The sequence below is a fragment of the Psammomys obesus genome, unplaced genomic scaffold (assembly GCF_907164565.1).
Source record: "Psammomys obesus unplaced genomic scaffold, mPsaObe1.curated_primary_1811, whole genome shotgun sequence".
NCBI lineage: Eukaryota > Metazoa > Chordata > Mammalia > Rodentia > Muridae > Psammomys > Psammomys obesus.
Genome location: NW_026592118.1, coordinates 8,667,926 through 8,687,733, shown reverse-complemented (window position 1 = coordinate 8,687,733; position 19,808 = coordinate 8,667,926). Strand labels below are relative to the sequence as shown.

General features: G+C 40.0%; 1 protein-coding gene across 2 annotated transcripts in view; it reads left to right on the top strand.

The window, feature by feature from the left end:
* Positions 1-19,808, top strand: part of Ube3c (ubiquitin protein ligase E3C) — a 100,528-nt gene that overhangs the window by 71,667 nt on the left and 9,053 nt on the right. For both annotated transcript variants that reach the window (XM_055612646.1, XM_055612645.1), the window contains exons 19-22: positions 7,829-8,041; positions 13,025-13,213; positions 13,323-13,389; positions 18,540-18,670. In XM_055612646.1, the coding sequence (XP_055468621.1) occupies positions 7,829-8,041; positions 13,025-13,213; positions 13,323-13,389; positions 18,540-18,670 (600 nt within the window). The remainder of the gene's footprint in view (positions 1-7,828; positions 8,042-13,024; positions 13,214-13,322; positions 13,390-18,539; positions 18,671-19,808) is intronic.

Here is a 19,808-nt window from a genome sequence, read left to right as displayed (position 1 = left end):
AAAACTACATTGAGATACTATCCTATCTGGTTACAATAGTACTGTTGAAAGACATGGCCAGCTCATAGTGGCTCATGCCTATAATCCCAATATTTGGAATGCAGGATGATTATTTAAGTTCCATATCAGCTTGGGGAATGGGTAGGTGAAATGCTTATGTGAAAAGGGGACAGAAATTTTGATGCACAGTTAATGAGGATGTGTATATGTATATGGACTCTAGCAAAGAAGTTCCTCAGAGAACAAGCCGAGCCCTTAGGTGTTGTGGCTCATTCTTATAAGGCCTGATATATTCCCATAGAAAATGAAGTCAGCATGTCCTTGTTGCCCATATTCATTGCTACACTAATCATAAGAGCTAAAATGTGAAATTAACCTAGATGCCCAACCATGGAACAGATAAAGGAATTATAGTATACATACATGATGCAGTAATACTCGCCTGTAAAGAATGAGGTCCTACCTGCCATTTGCAGCAAAATAAATGAGACTCAATGACATTGTATGAGTGAAGTAGTTCAGACAGAGAAAGACAAGTACCACATGTGCATTCTGCTATGTGGAAGCTAAAAACTAGTTGTCCTGAACGTAGAATAATGATGAATAGAAGTTGGGAAGAAACAAGAAGAGATAACGGAGGCTGGATTTGATCAGTGAGCACTATAGGCATGTGAGGTAATGTTTACACTTTGAGCCCCATTCATAGGTACAGTTAATATACTTTAACCAAAAATAAAATTAGAGTGTAATGGCACATGCTTTAGGACCTATTTGAGCTAAGGCAGAAGGATTGTGAGTTCAAGCCTGAACAAGACCTTGTCTCAGAAAGCAAGGGCTTGGCACATAGCTCAATGATCAAGTGTTTATACACGTTGTTGAACCCCCAAGGCTGCAGAATAAAAATAGAAGTGAATTAATTAAATTATTTTTAAAACTGTAGCTCCTTGAGAATGGTGGTTGATTTAGTTCTTCAGAGTTTTCTACATGGGAATTCCTAAGGAGTTTCTGAAATAGCCTGTTTACCATCAGATTGTAAGTGGTTAACGTTGCATCAGAATGTCTGCATCCAAATGAATGCACCGGTACAGCACTAATAGTGTGGCACCTGAGCATTAAATCTGCAAGAGAAGAAAACCATCTATTGATTGATTATGTATTTATTGGTCATAATATATTTAAATTTTCTTAATGCATATGTTAGTGATTGTTTACTGTGATAAAGTGCACAAAGGTCTTCAGAGCAGCTTTGCACAGGAAGAATTACCTCCCGTCACTGGTCACTTCTCAGTTAAAAGTTCCATTAGCAGATGGTTCCTGCCTGGGCTGTGGGTCATGGCTGCACTTTGCTGCCTGTAAATCAGACTTAAGACAGGGATAAGTAAACAGCCTGGGATGTGGTCATGTCATGTTGGACTTTTTTACAGACAGAAGCACCTTAGTCCATTTAAGCCAATTAAGTTCAGAATATTTATTGGAACAAATCCTTTATTGCAGTTGAGTTCTACTTGAAATTTTTCCCCTTGATTCAGAATATCGATTTAATTGGAACAGAATGCCTATAAATCAGATTATTTGGTAATACCGTGGTAATATATTTGAAAATTTTAATTAGCAGATTGTGTAACTTCAGCATGCTTTATAATTGTTTATTTCCGTAGAGCTAGTATGCAGTTAATGTATCATAAAGTGTGATGTTGACAGTTAGCAATTGATCTTGACCTTTCTGGAAGCTGAAGGTTTCTTGTATGTCATTAGTGTCCTTTAGAAAACGTTCTCTGGGTTTTGACATTTAAGTCTGTAAAGCTTGAGATGAACACTTGGACCCTTGCTTGCCTCATCCTTAACATGACACAGCTCCTCCCCTCTGCAGTCTGTTTTGAGCTCTAAGCATAGTATTAATGTCCCATGCCTCACCCACTGATCAGACCAAGGCTTTCCTTAGACTTGTGATCTTTACAGTAGCACAGGCCTTCTAAAGCTGAGGCAGAGCCTGTTACACAATTTAAATTTAGTTACTGTGCCAGTTATGGTTAGGCACACCTTTAATCCCAGTAGTCAGTAGTCAGGAGTCAGAGGCAGTTTAAGGCCAATCTTGTCTACATAAGCAAGTTCCAGTACTAAATAGTCAGACCCTATCTCACAAAACAAGAACAACAGATTTAGTGGCCATGACTAAATGTATGTCTGTTTTGCTCTTAAACAAGTTTAGCTTAGAAAGGCAACGATAAGTAGTTGAGCTCAGTCTTTAGGGTAGGTTAGACCAAGTGAGGTAAAGAAGACAGAAAGGCAGCCAGGGTGCTAATAAGTCTCAGTGCTTTCCCCAGAATATGTTTATATGTACAAGCAGAGAGACCTCAGTGAGGTCATGGGAGGTATGCTTCAAAGGGAATCATAGAAGAGTGAATAGAGCCTGTGTGGAAAGGAGGCTGATGTCTCCAGGAATGACCCAGGCATTAGCAGCTTGTCATGATTTTGATTGCATGACCTGAAATGTGTTTAACTTTGATGTTGTAAATGGGTATAGCAAGCATTCAAATGAGAAAGCTAGGTATAGATTGGTAACAGTGGAATCTTAGCCCTGGTAGTGTAGAGCTGGAAGGGAGTCATGTGCGAGGACATTTGTTGATGAATCAGGAATAAAAGGAAGAGGGTAAGAAGGGGGCTGTCTGTTTTGTTCTGAGAACAGAAGAGTAAAGGTGGTTTTGGCTAAACTAGGGAAGGTTGGGTAAGACTGAGAAGTATTCGATTTAGATATGTTAGGCATGCCTTAGAATTTAGAATTTAGGCAGACTCTGATTCACGAACAAGGTCTGTACTGAAGCTGCGGACTGGTATGGGTGGAGCTTAGGAGCCATATTCCATGGAACAGAGTTCCACAAAGGAAAGAGAAAACAAGAGTGCAATGTTTCAGAAGCCTGATAAAGACTGTCTTGAGTGGAAAGGATAATTACTAAGTAATGTTACTTACTGATGGGCCAAGTAACATTAGAACAGAGAGGTGTATTGCTGTACTTTTTTTTTTTTTAACTCTTACTTACATTTTTTTATATCTCTTTCTCCCTACTCCACCTCAATCTCTTCCAACAACCCAAAACCAGGTAGGAGAGAGAAAGGGTTTAGTAGGACAAGGGTTGTAGTTCCTTCTCTAAGCTGCTTCCTGCTGGTTAGGGTCGTCAGGTTCCTTGGAGCCAGTCCAATCCTCGCTTCAGGAGATCTCTAACTTGTCTCACTGTATCAACAGCAACCAGAAGCTTCAGGGGGAAAGCAGCAGCAGCAGCCTTGTTTTTTCTCAGAGCTCCCCAACACTCTCTGGGCTTTGGCATTTCTCTCTCCAAAGTTCTCATGTTTAAACTATCTGCAGGTGGCAAAGAGCTCCTCTCAGAGCCCCCATGAGGCAAATAGTTTGCTGCTGTGGACTATCTGAATCAATCCCACATCCCACACCTGGGATTAAAACAAAAAATATATATATATATTTATATCCACAGAGGTGACTTTGTCATTTATTAGTGTGGACAGTCTTTGCATGGAATAGAAGCAAAACCTTGACAGATGGTCATGGACCATAGTATTTTTGCAGTTAAGGCACAGTCTGTGCTCTGTATCTGTGACTGTAACCTGGGAACTGCTATGCATTCAGACTAAAAAGCAGTAAAATGAAGGACATTTTCATGAACAATAGACAAGCAAACTGCTGCTCTCACTTTCTGCATGCAACACAGACCTCATGGTTTGAGGAAAAAGTCTGTTCTTGTGCCTCTTCTGGCCTCACACTCATAGACACATCTACACAGAACTGACTGGGTTGATTTTTAAAAAGAGAATCAGCTCATTTAATCAAAAGTTAACAGTTTGAGATTTTTTTTCTCCAAGTCTGCTCCTGTTCTTCAAATAACAGCACAGCCAGGTGTGTTCAGTTGCTTCCCTAGTTACATATCCACTGGATCACTAGTAAGCATTTGCACTCATTGAAGCTAACATTCACACTGGCAATTTTAAAAAGTCTAGATGACATGCATGATTGTAGGTACCCTGAAGGGGTCAGGAAAGGACAAGTGGTTTTACATACTCATAGAGGTAGAATCCCTGTGTGTAAAATGGTGCCTGGCATAGTTGGCAAGTAGTAACTGTTTCAGATGGATAGTACTGTTGGTTCTACTTGGGCCACTATATCAAATTCTAGTTATCTGTCCTGCAGAGGAAGAGCTTAGGGCTCCAGACCCTCAGGGTCTAGTTTCTGTTTCCAAAGTTCAATACTAGAGTGTGTTACTCTGGTATACATATTAGCTCGGAGCTCTGCTTTGTTTTTCAAGCTGTGTGGTTAGCATGATTGGAAATAATTAAAATTATTATCTGCTTGCGCATTTTGGATGGCTTTAAAGCAAAACATCATTTCCTATAGTTTTTAGATTAAGTTATAAATGTTCACTTTAGAACTACCTGAAGATTGATAGAGATGCATTTGAAAAGCATTATTTTTTTTTATTGATTCTTAATGTAGTAAATTACTGAAGTTATTTGGCAGCAAACAGAAGTGGCCTATGCTGTGGCTCACATTTTTTTCTCCTGATAGAGCCACAATTTGCATTAATTACATTGCGACTGCACTTACTTATATTAAAAGGCTTCCACTATAATTAATCCTTTTCATTTCAAGTCATTTTGGCACAATTTCTGGCTATAAACATTCATAAAGGACATAGCTAGAAAATACAGCATAGGCTTTTTGTGTACGTGTGTGTGTGTGATGTGTAGCTATTGATACATTTCTAGGAACAAGCGTATAAAGGGCTGGAAAATGCTAAGTGGATTATTTTACATAAAAAATAGACAGTTTTAGAGTTGTATAACTAACCTGTATTTAGAAAATACCTTGATTTATGCTTACATTTGTATCTCAGTTGCATACATTATGGAAATTTAATTTATAATCCATTTAGTTGATGCAATCATAGTTTTCAGTGCTATCATTTATTAGAGCTTGTATATTAAATGTTCTAAAGGTTTAAACCTGCCCTATCTAAAAAATTATACCTATGCATTTACATTTTATGAGTCACAGTGGGATTTCTGCTTAAAATTCAGGTAGCCCTGATATATTTAACAAACTTATCTGGTTTATTGTTACTAATGCAGAAATGGCAAACAATGACCTTTCATATTGAACATCCAATGATTTACACTCCAGCTTACTTTCAAAGTCCACTGTGTAAATGAGGGCTTTTTCTCAATACATGGGAATCAGTCATGCAGCTTTATGCAAAGTGTTCTCCTTGGCTTTGAACTCATCCTTCATTTAGAAGTAATAGTGTATATAAGTACTCCAGGTTAATAGTATTAACTGTTTATTGTTTGTTTTTGTTTTTGGGGGTTTTGTTTGTTTGTTTTGAGAGTAATTGCCCATGGATGATATTGTATCTTATTTAGACATTACCTGGACATGTAACTAGCCTGTGTGGTTGGGAGGGAGCATAGACTCACCATGAACACTGATCTCTGAGTTAGACATATCCTGATAGGCTGGGGGTGGGGAGAGACGTGAAGGAACTCAAACCTCAATGGAACTGTAGGAATTGGTTTCTTAGCATGTTAGGCTTTAGGAAAATGAGTCAGTCATGGCCTGCTCAGAGTGATGCTTGTATTTAGAAGAGTGTTCAAGAGTAGCAACCAAGCTGTTAACCAAGAAACTTGACAAAGATTGGTTATGGCTTTCAAATTTGCCTGTCAGAATAAGACACTAAGAATATGGGGTGGGTTTCGTTTGTTTGTTTGTTTGTTTGTTTATATGTCCATTTGCCATGGTGCACATGAGTAGTAAAGTTCTCTCCTTATGCCAAGTGGTCCCAAAGGTCAGGCTTGGCAGTAAGAGCCTTCACTATCTGAGTGACCTCACCACAGCCTCTAAAAATGTGTTGTTGTTTTTAAATCTCACCAGACATTTCTGAGCCTGAATTGCATTTTACAACCGTGGGCCATTGAAATATTTACCGTGTGGCATGACTCTCTGACCTGATGTTAGAAACTTTACATAATTTTACTTTCCATCTCTGCTAGGGAATCTCTGGAGATCCACATAGTAACTCACTAACACTAATTAATTTAGTGGGTGTCAGGAAGTGCAGCTTCAGCCACAGTGAGATGCTCCATTGCCTCAACCACCAGGGCAAAGATTAAAAAGCTGGCAGTACTGACAGGTGGGAGTGTGAGGGTCAGCGGTAGTCCTCACACACCTAGCATTTTTGAAACTTTAAACGTTGTCTTCCTTGTGCTAGTCACCTCTGTGCTCTGTTTTCTGCTCCTATGTATACATTCATAAAGTCCATAAATAGAAACACCACACATATCCATCACCAGGTAAAAAAGGTGAATCTATCACACCACAGTAAATGAAGAATTTCCGAAACCTGGTGTGGGCCATATTATGAGGAGTCTTAAGAGTGGTGAAACTTAACTGATTGAGGGAGCAGAGTAAGAGTAGATCTGTGGAGGTGGTTCCCTGAAGTTACTCAGGTATAACCAAATTTTAAAAAAAAATCATCAAAGGGGCTAAAGAGATGACTCAGAGTTTAAGAGCACTGTATGCTCTTCCAGAGGACCTGGGGTCAGTTTCCAGCACCCACATGGCAGCTCACAGCTGTCTGTAACTCCATTTTCCAGGAGATTCAGCATCCTCATGCAGATATACATACAGGCAAAACACCAGTGCACATAAAATAAAAATAAATTATTTAAAAAAAAAAAGAAATTCATCAAATGGTCATGCAAGGTTTATCTATACTACAGTGTAAATAATTGCAAAAAAATGTTAGCGATAAGGGTAGGAATAACTTACAGTGAAGACATTCTCTTTTTTAGGAGTGTGTGTGTATATGTATGCATGTGCGCTCCATATGTATTCAGTTCATAGAAGCCAGAGGTGTATCTTAGTTCTTCTGGAGCCAGAATTACAGGTAGTCGTGAGCCACCTGATATGGGTGCTGGAAGAACAGCAGTCTTCTGAATTACAGAAGTAGAGTGCACAGCTATATTTACAGTGCTCATGTGACCGTGTCTGTAACGTCTTGGGAGCTGTGTTCTAACTTTACCACACCCTGTCTGTGAACATGCTCTCATTTGGAAATATGTAGTCAAGTTAAAATTTAAAGTCATGCTGAATTAGAAGAGGTCCCAAAACCAAATATCAGTGACTTTCTAAGATAAAGGAAAAATGTAACACAAAATTGACCCACAGAAGGCAGCAGGTGCAGAGGCAGGAAGTGGTGGGATGCAGCTGAAGCCATGGATGCCAGAGTGTCCAGAGCTGCTAGGAACTTGAAGGGGAGTAAAAGATCAATCTGTAGAGCTGTGAGATAGTACTCTGGTGTGTTTGAGCTTCTGTTTGAAGTCATTTGGTACTCAACATACTGCAACCCTAGAGTGCTCATATCTGACTGTTTATGGAAAACATTTGCTGACCTACTGTAGCATGAAGGACTTGGCTCTTAAAAGTCCCATTTGAGACCAGGGAGGGAGTGTGGGGTTGGGGAGGGAATGAGGGAGCGGGATACAGCTGGGACACAGAGTTAACAAAATGTAACTAAAAAGAAAAATAAAATAAAAAATAAAAAAAAAAAAGACATAAAAAAAAAAAAGTCCCATTTGGTGTCAGCACTCTGGTTTCAGCCCTGGCCTGGCACATAGTACATGCATTGTACATTATTATGGAAGCAGGGTCTGCCTCTCAGGACAATGTCACTTGTCACTATTGAATCAGCCTGTGTTCTGGTTATAGGAAGCATGCAGATAATATTGAATGTTAATCCCTGTCTGCCCTCTGATCTTTCTGAAGGCTCTATATGAAAACATGCTGGTGGAACTACCCTTTGCTGGCTTTTTCCTATCCAAGCTGCTGGGAACCAGTGCAGATGTCGACATTCACCATCTGGCCTCATTGGACCCTGAAGTCTATAGGAACTTGCTTTTCCTCAAGAGCTATGAGGAAGATGTGGAGGAGCTGGGACTGAACTTTACAGTAGTGAACAATGACCTGGGGGAAGCCCAGGTAAGCTGGGGAACATTTCATCCTTTCAGTGGGAATGTGCTCCTCCTGCTGCTGTCACCATGGCATTGTCCTCAATTGGAAAGCACTTTTGGCTGGGGTGTGTCAGCATAGCAGCTCAGGCCTTCCAGCTCATGCCTGTTCTCAGCATCTTTGTAGGGACAGCATGCCCTGCCTGGCAGTCCTTCCCTCTGAATCGTACCCTTAGTTGTGCTGGAGCTGGAGCATCTCTCATTTCCATACTGGAGATTGACTGCCAGACTTTCCTTCCCTCATATCTACCTGGTTGCACCTGCTGTGTTCATCCTATTTACAAAAAGAAAGGCCTATATTAGAGTCAGATTAGTTTTTGTTTTTTCTTTGGCTTTTGTTGTTTGATGTGTACGTGTTTGTGTTTTGTGAGACAGGGTTTCACTATGTAGGTGAAGCTGGCTGGTCTGCCTACTTCATTTCCTGTGTGCTAGCACATATGTAGCACTGGGGTGTCCTGGAAATCATTATGTTGACTAGGCTGGCCTTAAACTCAAATCACTACCACTCGGCATCCAAACTAGTTTTCTTGATACCAGCTTTATCATTATAGAAGTCACATTTCATGAAATTCACCCTCAAAGCTGTACATACTGATAAGTGCTGTAATCCCAGCACCTGAGAGGCTGAGGAAGCAAAATCAAAAATTCTAAGTCATGTTGGCCTCTATCCAGAATTTGTCTCAACAAAGAAAAAAACATACCTCAACCTCACGATTGGATCATTATTAGCCCCCAGACCAAATGTGAGTTCAAGAAGCACAGGTTATAAAATGTAAAGTATTAACAAGTTGTAGGTGAAAACTCTTTTATTAACAGTTCATGCTAGAGTTGGAACCCAGGGTCCTGCATGTACTGTTCCTCCAAACATCATTGGTAGCCCTTGATGTAGAGCAGTAATTTCTTTCTGAGTTTAGTAGTTGGGTTAGTAACTACTTTAAATTTTGTTTTCCATTTTGAGCTTGTTTGTTTGTTTTGTTTTGTTTCTAGATAGGGTCTCACTGTGTAGTTCTAGAACTCACAATGTAGACCAGACCAGGCTGGCCTCGAACTCAAAGATTCACCTGCCTTTGCCTTCCAAGTACTGGAATTAAAGGCCTGGGTGTTACACTGGCCAAAATTTGTTCCTTCTTTTCTTTTCTTTTTTGCTGTTGTTGCTGGTGGTGATGGTGGTGTGTGGTTTTTGTTGTTGTTGTTTGAGTCAGGGCTTCTCTATGTAGCCTTGGCTGTCCTGGACTTGCTTTGTAGACCAGGCTGGCCTCAAGCTCACAGCAGTCCACCTGCTTCTGCTTCCTGAGTGCTGGGATTAAAGGCGTGCAACACCACTGCCCGGCCTGTCATTTGATTCTAATGTAGGATTTTCAAAGGTCATCAGTGCATGAAATACAAGTAAAATTCTGGTGTATGTTCACATAGTATTTCAAACAGCTAGAAAAAAAGGAATTTGATTGGTTTTATCATTGAAAAAAATGATAAGAGTTGGTGGAAATATGTTTAACCTGATTTAAACATAAACATAATATACATCATCACATAGGAACCATAAATGCATACAGTTTTTGTTTTTATGTATCAAGTAGAAAATAAATTTAGGGGATTGAAGAGGAATTTCAGTCCATAAAATGTTTGCTGCTCAATCATGCGGACCTGAATTAATCCCCATTGCCCATATAGGCCAGATGTCATGACCTGGAAACATCCTGGATGTGTTCTATGGCAGGGTTCCAGAAGTCACCAACTAGTCACACCCAGGGAATAAGTGAACTAGGAAGAGATTGTTCATGCTGAGCCTGGTGTCACAGACCTATAATCCCAGCATTAAAAAGCAGAGGGTTGGCTAGAAAGTGAAGTTTGTACCATCTTAAGGATGCTTTCGTTGTACAGCCAGTGTGTGTGCTACTGTTGCCATGTATCTTGTTATCTTGGTAGCATGATCTCTTAGTTAATGTTTCTGTTGCTATGATAAAACACTGACCAAAAAGCAATTGGGGAGGAAAGAGTTTATTATTTTTCAGCATTAAGTAGTCAGAGCAGGAGCAAGGAAAGAACCCAGAGGCAGGAAATGATACAGAGCTGCTTCTTGCAGCTTGCTCAGCCTGCTTTCTTACAGAACCCAGGACTGCCAGCCCAGTGGTGGCACTGCCCACAGTGAGCCGTATTTCCACGTCAATCACCAATCTAGAAAATGCCCTACAAGCCAGTCTGATGGGGACATTTTCTCAATTGAGGTTCCCTTTTCCCAGATGACTCTTTCCTATGTCAAACGAAGGTAAAGACTAGTTTGCACACATGGTTAATACTGTGAGGTGCTGCCTGAGGCAGCTGCTGGAAACATAGAATTTTCCTCTGCATTGAGAAAGGTAATGTAGGAATTGCTATACCAAAGATCTGACTAGAAGAATAAAGCAACACAATGTAAAGCAGCTTTAAGGGACCTCTGCAGAAGTAGATAAAATCACGTAGCTCTCTACCGTGTGACACTACCCTTCCTCTATAAAATAGCAGTTCTGTTCCCAGGGTATTTCCTTCAGTGTGAGCAATATGTCTGTTCATCCAGTAATGAAATTAAATGTTTAGATGCTGGTGTATTCATGTTTACTGGAGGAAAAAGTCAGTCGTGTAACCAGACCATAAGTAATCATGAGCAGTTGGGCTGGAGTCATAAGACCTTGATTGGAGTCCTCGATTTTCTTCTTTGCTGTGTTGCGTTAGTCATAGGGCCTTCCCTGTTGCAGGAGTAGCTGTAGTGTTGTTATAGCTGGCCTTCAGAAGTGCCAAAGGAAGACACCTACAAGGAGAGTTTCCCTGTGCTGTGTGTGTGTGTGTGTGTTGTTTGTTTCGTTGCATTGCTGGGCGTGGAACCCAATATCTCATCATGCTGGTCATTTCCTTTACCACTAAGCTATGTCCATGACCTTCCTGCTCAAGCTTCAAAGAATATCTTAATGTACTCATGAAACTCATGTGTCACATTTGAGTGACTTTTAAATAAGCATAGATTAAACATAGATGTTTAGTTTCAGCCTGAAAGAAGATTTTAAGTTGAAGGTAGTGTCACAATTTTATTAAGTTATTAAAAATTCCATTGTTGTCTTATTAGGCAGGATAATTGGTAGTCTTGGAAGTCCCTTTAACTGAAAACTTAATTTTTTTTCTTTGTCTTCACATCATACAATCACATCATCATCTATTACCTACCTTAATCCATTTAAAGGAAGCAGTGTTTTTATATATGGAAATATAATAGCCAGCCTCAGGAGGCCTGGTTAACAGATGAACTGTCAGCTGAATACAAGCAGAGGAATTAAGGTAATGAACAGTCCTCACTTAGCCTGGAGACAATGGCTTGAAAGCCCATAGTGAGATTTGATGGGTCCCAAACTGAGAAAGCAAATTAGTAAGAAAGATTGAATATCTGAAATGTGAAATACTGCAGCAAGGGAATCAGCGGAGTTTAGCATTCAAGTTTAAAGCTGCTTAACTTTTATAAAAGAGTAATCTTACCATGCCTTCCAGTACCAGGTTTGTTAAAGTTCTTCACCTCACATTGAAATATCCTAAAGTGGTAAACTTGGGAGGTCAAAAGCCACTACTCAGGTTCTTGTTATGCTGGAGATATAAAAGAGTCTTGAAAAGAAAGTAGAGCTGGGGAGAGGTGGTGGTGGTGCCAATAGTTCTGTGATCTGTATTATAAGCACCTTTCCCAGACACAGAGCCCATTTCAGACCGTCGCTCTTAGTTCACTAGCAGTAGTGCCATTGTTAATGTGGATACACAAAAATGTCTTTGCTCCTTTATTTAGAGCCCCTAACCCGTGCCACCATTTTGTGGCCCAAGATGATCTTGAATTAGCTGTCAGCCTTTTTCAAGTGCTAGTGTGAAGCCCTACACTTGATTTTTTTTTTTTTTTTTTTGTATATTCTTTATCCATGGAATAGGTAACCTCCACTAATCCCAGAAATGCATTTCTTTTACATAGTTATAAACAAGGCATTTCAGAACATGCTACCACATCTGTGGTGCTCTTCTCTGTAGGTGAAAGTTCACACAGTCACAGTACCTATTGTTGAGGCAAGGGCTCGTGTTAAGGTGAGAGCTGCATTTCCACTACGCTGCTTTCACACTGGCTCCACCATGACATATACAGAGCTGTTTTCAGATTCATTGTAGAGTTAGAAACATAGTGTTCTGCATCTTGTAGCCAGACCATGGTGGCCCATGCCTTTAATCCCAGCACTTGGGAAACAGAGGCAGGCAGGTCTCTGTGTGAGTTTAAAGCCAACCTGGAATACCGCAAGTTCCAGGATGGCCAGGGCTACATACAAAGAAACCCTGTCTTGGAAAAACAAACAAACAACAACAATAATAACAAAAATATGGTGGGGCAGGGGGCAGGAGAAGCACAGTGTAGCTGTATAGGGGAGCCAATTTTTTGTTTTGTCTTTTTCTTTGTTTTGTATTTTGTTTTTAATGGAGTTTTTACTGTGTAACTCAGGATAGACTAGAAATCTTTCTGCCTTAGCCTTCCAAGTTATGGAATTAATAGGCATGTCAATATATCTTTCTCCCTTTCCCTCAAAAATCATTTACCGCTGTCCTTTAAATCAAACATTTTACAGTAGAAGCAACATTCTAAAACTATTAAGGGAAATATGATGAGTGTTTATTTTCCAGAATGATTACCTTGTTCCTTCTGACTAAAATGATCCTCTGATTCATAACTTTGCCCTTAATGACTCTCCTTTTTTAAAATGAGATTGTCACAATTCCATTACTTCATGATTCCTTGGTGCTGGGAGAAGACAGGATACTTAACGATAGAAAGACAAAAGGTGCTGCCTCATTGCCATAGCTATCCTGTGTGCCTATGCTGCTGTTGTCTGTTGCATTCTTGTTTTCTGAAACTTTTGTTTTCCAGTTTTGCATACCTCTAAAACCCTGTGCTTTATGTTTACAGGTAGTTGAACTAAAATTTGGTGGGAAAGACATCCCGGTAACTGGGGCTAACCGAATTGCCTATATCCACCTGGTGGCTGACTACCGGCTGAACAAGCAGATCCGACCACACTGCCTAGCTTTTCGCCAGGGCCTGGCCAATGTTGTGAGCCTAGAGTGGCTCCGAATGTTTGACCAGCAGGAAATTCAGGTGTTACAACTATTACTGTCAAAGACACAGTTGTCTAAGGAAATAAAACACTCTCTGAAAATCTCTCTTCGGGTTTACAATTTTAATCTTTCCCCCCGCCCTTCTCCAGGTATTAATTTCTGGTGCACAAGTTCCTGTAAGTCTGGAGGACCTAAAATCCTTTACAAACTATTCAGGTATGTGGCACCACATTTGGGTGTGTCTTTCCGATAGGTCAGTTATCACTGTAACCTTATATTCCTGTCTTCTGTCCACCTTACTCTGAATCACTGTCCTCAGTCACTTGCAGGGCTACCAGCAATTACAAGGGTGAGCGTTTTCTGATTATTATAGTGTTCTGTATCTTGTGTAATTTTTCTTCATAGCTTAGCTTTTTTATTTCTACTCATAGACATTTAGCTGTTTCCAATCTTGTTTTTAAAGGGGGTGACATGCTGGGCACGATGGTACTTTCCTTTAATCTCAGCACATGGGAGGCATACCTGTGAGTTGTGGGCCAGCCTGGTCTATATAATAGTGAGTTACCAGGCAGCCAGGTATGTATAGAGACTTTGTCTCAAAAGCATAGGCTACTGTACCGCTCTGTAGTTAAATTTTGCTTAGCATGTGTGAGTCTCTGGCTTCCAGTCATAGCACATGAATTATTAACTGAATGAATAAATAAATAAAACAATACTAGTCATTCTATTACCATAAGAGAAATACTAGTAAAAGACTGAAAATTTAGATTCAGGGCTTGGCAAGATGGCTCAGTGGTCAAAACCACTTTCTGCTTGGGTTTGAGAATCTGAATTCAAATTCCATGCACTCACATAACAAGTCAGGTGTGGTCATATATACTTGTAGTCCTGGGGTTCAAGAGGAGGAAAGGCAGGAGGATTGTTGGACTTGCTGGCTGCCAGCCTAGCTCCAAGTTTAGTACAAGACTCTTTATTAAAGGAATAAGGCAAAGAATTATAGAGTAGGACACTGAACATCCTCCTCTAGACACTGCGTGCACACAGGTTTATATAAAGGCATGTGCCCACCACCACCTGGCTTGTTTTTTGTTTTTGTTTTCTATTTTTGTTTTTCAAGACAGGGTTTCTCTATGTAGCCTTGGCCGTCCAATACTTGCCTTTGTAGACCCAGGCTACCCTCAGATTCACAGAGATCCACCTGCCTCTACCTCCCTGAGCGCTGGGATTACAGGTGTGCGCTACTGCACCATGCCCCCCTGCCCCTTTTGTTAAGTAGTCTGTTTAAATTGACTTACACTGAATATGGTGGTGCATTCCTTTAATCCCAGAACTCAGTAGGTAGAGGTATGGGGTGTAAGTGGGGAGGGTGTCTCTGAGTTTGAGGCCAGCCTAGAGTACAGAGTGAATTTCCTTCCAGCTAGAGCTAAACCCTAGGATCCTTTGTCAAAAGCGGAAATTGATATTGCATAGATGGTCAGGAATGTCAGAAGTTGGAAATCTTAAAGCCAACCTGGGCAACTTAGCAAGATCTTGTCTCAATATAAAGAAAGTAACAAAAAGCTATTAATCTTGGTGTTGAGGTGCTTGATTACAGCTTGCTTGGGACTCTAGATCCAACCTCTAGTTTGAAAAGTGGCAGGGAGACTGATTTATTTTAGGTTAATAAATCAGATGGGTTTCTGAAAAACAAAAAGTTCTATGCACAACCCAAGAATTGATCGTTCCACTGATAACATCACAAAAAATACACTGCAATTGAACCCAGTAATGTAAGCACAAGATACATAATGAAAACTGAAAAAAAAAAATTGTAAGAAAGTAAAGGCGATCTAGCAGGGCCAAGGAGACACACAGGTCTTTAATCCTAGCATTGGGAAGGCCGTGGTAGGTGATCTATAAATTGAGTTTAAGGACTACTGAGTTGGACAGCCAGGGCTATGGTGTTTCAAAAAAACAAAATGAAAGAAAGAAATTAAAGGAGATTTAAATAAACGAAGAAACTATTTTCATTGACTGAGGGACTTGCTATTGTTAAAATGGTAAGTATCTCCAAATTGACCTATAAATTCAGTCTGAGTGTCAAAATCCCAACAAAGTTTACAACAAAGCTACTAATTTTAAATTTTCTTTGGTAACATAACAGATCTACAGTAGCCAAATCAGTTTTTTTTTTCCAGATTTATTTGTTTATTTTATGTGTATGTTTTGTTTCCAGTGTATGCACACCTGGTTCCCACAGAAGCAAGAAATATTAGATTCTCTGGAGCTAGAGTTCTCAGCTGTTATGAACCACCATGTGGATGCTGGGAACCAAATCTGGGTCTTCTTCAGGAACAGCCAGTGCTCCAACTATTCAGCCATCTCTTCAGCTTTAAAGAAGGAATTAGTTTTCTTTAAAAATTAGGAAATAGCACAGTGGCAGTGAGGCAGTGGTATGGGGACAGATAAACTCAAAAACCAGAGTTCACAACACATCCTGGTGTTCAAGTTTGGCTGCTTTTCCAACAGGCACCAAGACCATCCAGACAGCTTGGAGGCCATCTTTCTTGTCAAGGATGACTGAACTGACTTTACACAATTTCCCAGTAGTAACACAAAATGGAATAGCTCTACTGACATGAGTGAAATCTGTGAAATTTAAAATTAGCAAGAAGGTCAAAGTCTTCATATTTTTGGGCTAGTCAAACAGTTTCAGTTAGATTGGACTCAGTCAAAGTCCTGCTCTTTCATGTTTCATAAGATACCATTAAGAAAATTAAGTAAGTCAGGCACGGTGGCACATGCCTGTAAGCACTCAGGGAGACACAGGCAGGCAGATCTCTTGAGTTCGAGGCCAGCCTGATCTACAAGGAATCCAGGATAGCCAAGGCTACACAGAGAAACCCTGTCTCAAATAAAAAAAAGGAAAAAAGGACTTATGTTTCCATCACCACCAAATAATAAAAAATCAGAACAAGCCAGTCAGTGCTGGCACATGCCTTTAATCCCAGCACTCAGGAGGCAGAGACAGATAAATCTCAGGACAGCCTAAACTACAGAGTGAGTTCCAGGCCAGCCAGGGATACACAGAGAAACCCTGTCTCAAAAGCAAAAACAAAACAAAAAATTGTTTTATGTGTATGGGTGTTCTGCCTGAATATGTATTTGTATATCATGTAGTGTCAGAGCCTCTGGTACTTAAGTTATAAGTAGTTGTAAAACACCATGAAGGATGCTAAGACTCAAACTTGGGTCCTCTTGTGGAATAGCCAGTACTCATAATTGCTGCACTATATCTCCAGCCTCCTATCTTTAAATATTTTTACGAGTGTGTGCGCACGTATGAGTGTGCACAACAGCATTTTTGTGATGGTCAGAGAACAACTTGTGGAAGTCACTTCTTTTAATATGGGAGACCAAGAAGTTTAGGCCAGATTATCAGGTTTTGTAGCAGGTGCGTAGACCCAGTGAGCTCGTGTACAGGCCTCAGCATGAATGAATCTTGAGCCCATTGTGCTAAGTGAAAGAGACCAGACAAAAAGGACAGGTAGCAGATGGTTCTGCTTATATGAGGTACCAGAAAGAGGCTCATAGACTCATAAAGGAGACTGAACTGGAGATTAATAAGGAGAAAGGCAGGGTAGGGATCCTACTACAGTTGAAAGTGATAGTTGTATGGAAAAATAAATGGGATCAATGCTCTTGAATTGTCACATGAAAGTGTTTTAAGTGGTAGGTTTTATGTTGTATGTTTTACCACAAAATGAAAAAGAAAGTATAGGACTAAAATGTTCTTGCTGCCAGGCCTGGGGACCTGATTTTGATCCTAGAGACCCACATGGTAGAAAAAGAAAAACCACAGATACACACTAACTAAATATACAAATGCAATTTTTAAATTAAAAAAAAAAATCTAAGCTAGGCATAGACCTCAGGAAGCTGAGGCAAGATTTCTGTGTTCAAGGCAAATCTGGGCTACAAAGTGAGACCAGAGGGAGACAGGTGGAAAGGGGAAAGAAGGAAAAAAACCTAACTAAGGTTTCTGTGTTCCGTTAAAAGGCATTTTGTATGCACCATTTGTGGAGTTAGAGACAGTGGGTCAGAAGTGCCCATGGAATCTTCATGAGAAAAATGGAATTATTCTAAATCTGGATGTGTTGGTGATTCTAAATTTACTAAAAGTCACTTAAATTTGCATATATATTTATGTGTGTGCATCTTTTTCTTCTGTAGTTCCTGTTCGAAACCTAATCTTACATAAAAACAAATAATGCCATAATATAAGGCATTAAATAAGGTCATAGTATCTGCACTTTCCATTCATATGTTTAAGAAAATGCCATCATTCTGACCTTTCTTTGCCAAGAAATTGCCCTGGGTTGTTTGCCTTCCCTGTCTGCACTGAGAGCTTATAACTTTAAGGATTCCAGCTATTCCAGTAAATAGATATAAAATATTACCATAATCATTTTGGTGCCAATTAATGCACTTAAGATATCTTATTGATGTTATTTCTTAGAGTATTAACAATGAGGGGACAATATATAGCAATTATTTTAGTTTTAGGAAGCACTTAATGAGATTAAAAGCTATAAGTAGCATATAGTACATTTTAGAATTGTGTCTAATCACAGGCAGGGTTGGTTGTCAGACACAGTCTGAACCTTATTATCAGAAAGGGAGACAGTAAAATTATCAAGACAGGAGATCACATTGGCCAAATGCCTAGCTCTCTGAAGACTAAGATGTCAGTGTCTGCCATTTTTTAGATGTATAGCCAAGTGTCAGTTCTTGCTCAAGAAGGGTCTACTGCACATGTTGGTTTCTAGTGTTTGCTAGGCATCATTTCATGCCCTCATCTTGCTATTCTGGCTAGTTCCATCTTGGTCACACCTACCCCTCTACCAAGGACCAGAGACAGGTATCCTCCAGTTTGGCTCTTAGAAAACCTACTCCCCTCTCTGACAGGCCCCTCAAAACATTGGTGTTATACTCCCAAATTTGTTGCTTCTGCTTCTGCATTGATTTGGGGGGGGGTTGTTTGTGGTTGGTTGGTTTTGTTTGTTTTGGAGACAGGGTTGCTTTGACTGTCCTGGAACTCGCTCGTAGACCAGGGTGGCCTCAAACTCACAGAGATCACTGGCTTCTGTTTCTTAAGTGCTAGGATTAAAAGTATGTGCCAGGACTGCCCAGCTTGTTTTGGTTTTTTGAGACAAGGTCTTTCTGTGTAGCTTTGGCTATCCTGCATTCACTTTGTAGACCAGGCCAGCCTCAAACTCAAAGTGATCCACCTGCCTCTGCCTCCCAGAGTGCTGAGATTAGAGGTGTTTGCCACTATATCTGGCTCAATTTTATTTTTAATGCATCATGTGCTCATTTTGTTGTAGGGGGCTATTCTGCCGATCATCCAGTCATTAAAATCTTTTGGAGAGTTGTAGAAGGTTTCACTGATGAAGAAAAGCGCAAATTGCTGAAGTTTGTAACAAGCTGCTCTCGCCCCCCTCTCCTGGGGTTCAAGGTATGCATTTTTCATGCCATTTTTCTTTAAAACCATACAGACCTGACTACTATATGGTTGTTGTTTTTGACCCATGTTAAGTACTAAGTGCTGTGATACTTGTACATAGGCTTGTGTTATCTAGAGAGCCTGTGTTTATTAGATAGGCTGCCTGGAATAGAAATCATCAGCCTCATCAATCCATGGTGATCCATTTCTACTCTGAATTGAAGTCTATACAACCTAAAATGTTGGTGTTGTGGAGATAAGCAGAAGTAGATTTTTGGTCATGGTTGTTATTACCACTGGCTTTATATTATCCTAGCCTCATTTGATTACTTCTGAAAATAAGTGTTAATCTCATATAACTTGACTTACTGTTTTTTAGTAATTAAAATTATTTGTAGGTTTGGAGAAATGGTTCAAATTAATTAGTACTTTCCATGCAAGCAGGAGGACCTAAATTCAATACTTAGTTCCTACCAGACAAGGTGGTAAATGCCTTTAATCCCACCACTCAGGTGGCCAGGATTCTGATATCTGTGGGGTGTAGGCTAACCTGGTTTACAAAGTGTGTTCCAAGCTTGTCAGCTATTTAGTGAGATCCTGCTGTCTCCAAAACAAAACAAAATAAACAGATACCAATTACTCAGTTAAAGAAGGCTGGGCCTGTGATCCCAACACTAGAGAAATAAAGACAAGAGAATGCTTGAAACCTGCTGGCCAGCCAGTCAAGCTGAATTAGCAAGCTTGAAGATCAGTGAAAGACCCTATATTAAAACATGAATGGAGGGCCAGCAAGACAGCTTAGCAGGTAAAGTCACTTGCCCTGCCAACTTGACTACTTGAGTATGATCCTGATTCAGTACTGTGCTCTTGTAATGCCAGCACTCTACAGTTCTTTGAGAATTGGAGACTAGATGCTCCAGGTAACTAACCTGTATTACAAAATGCAGCAGAAATTCTGCTTTGAAAGAAAGTGGGAGGAGAGAACATACTCCTTAAAGTCTTGTGATCTCATTCAATTTACATGCATATCCGTACACACACACACACACACTATATATATATATATGTGTGTGTGTGTGTGTATGTATGTATGTATGTATGTATGTATGTATGTATGTATGTATGTATGTATGTATGTATGTATGTATGT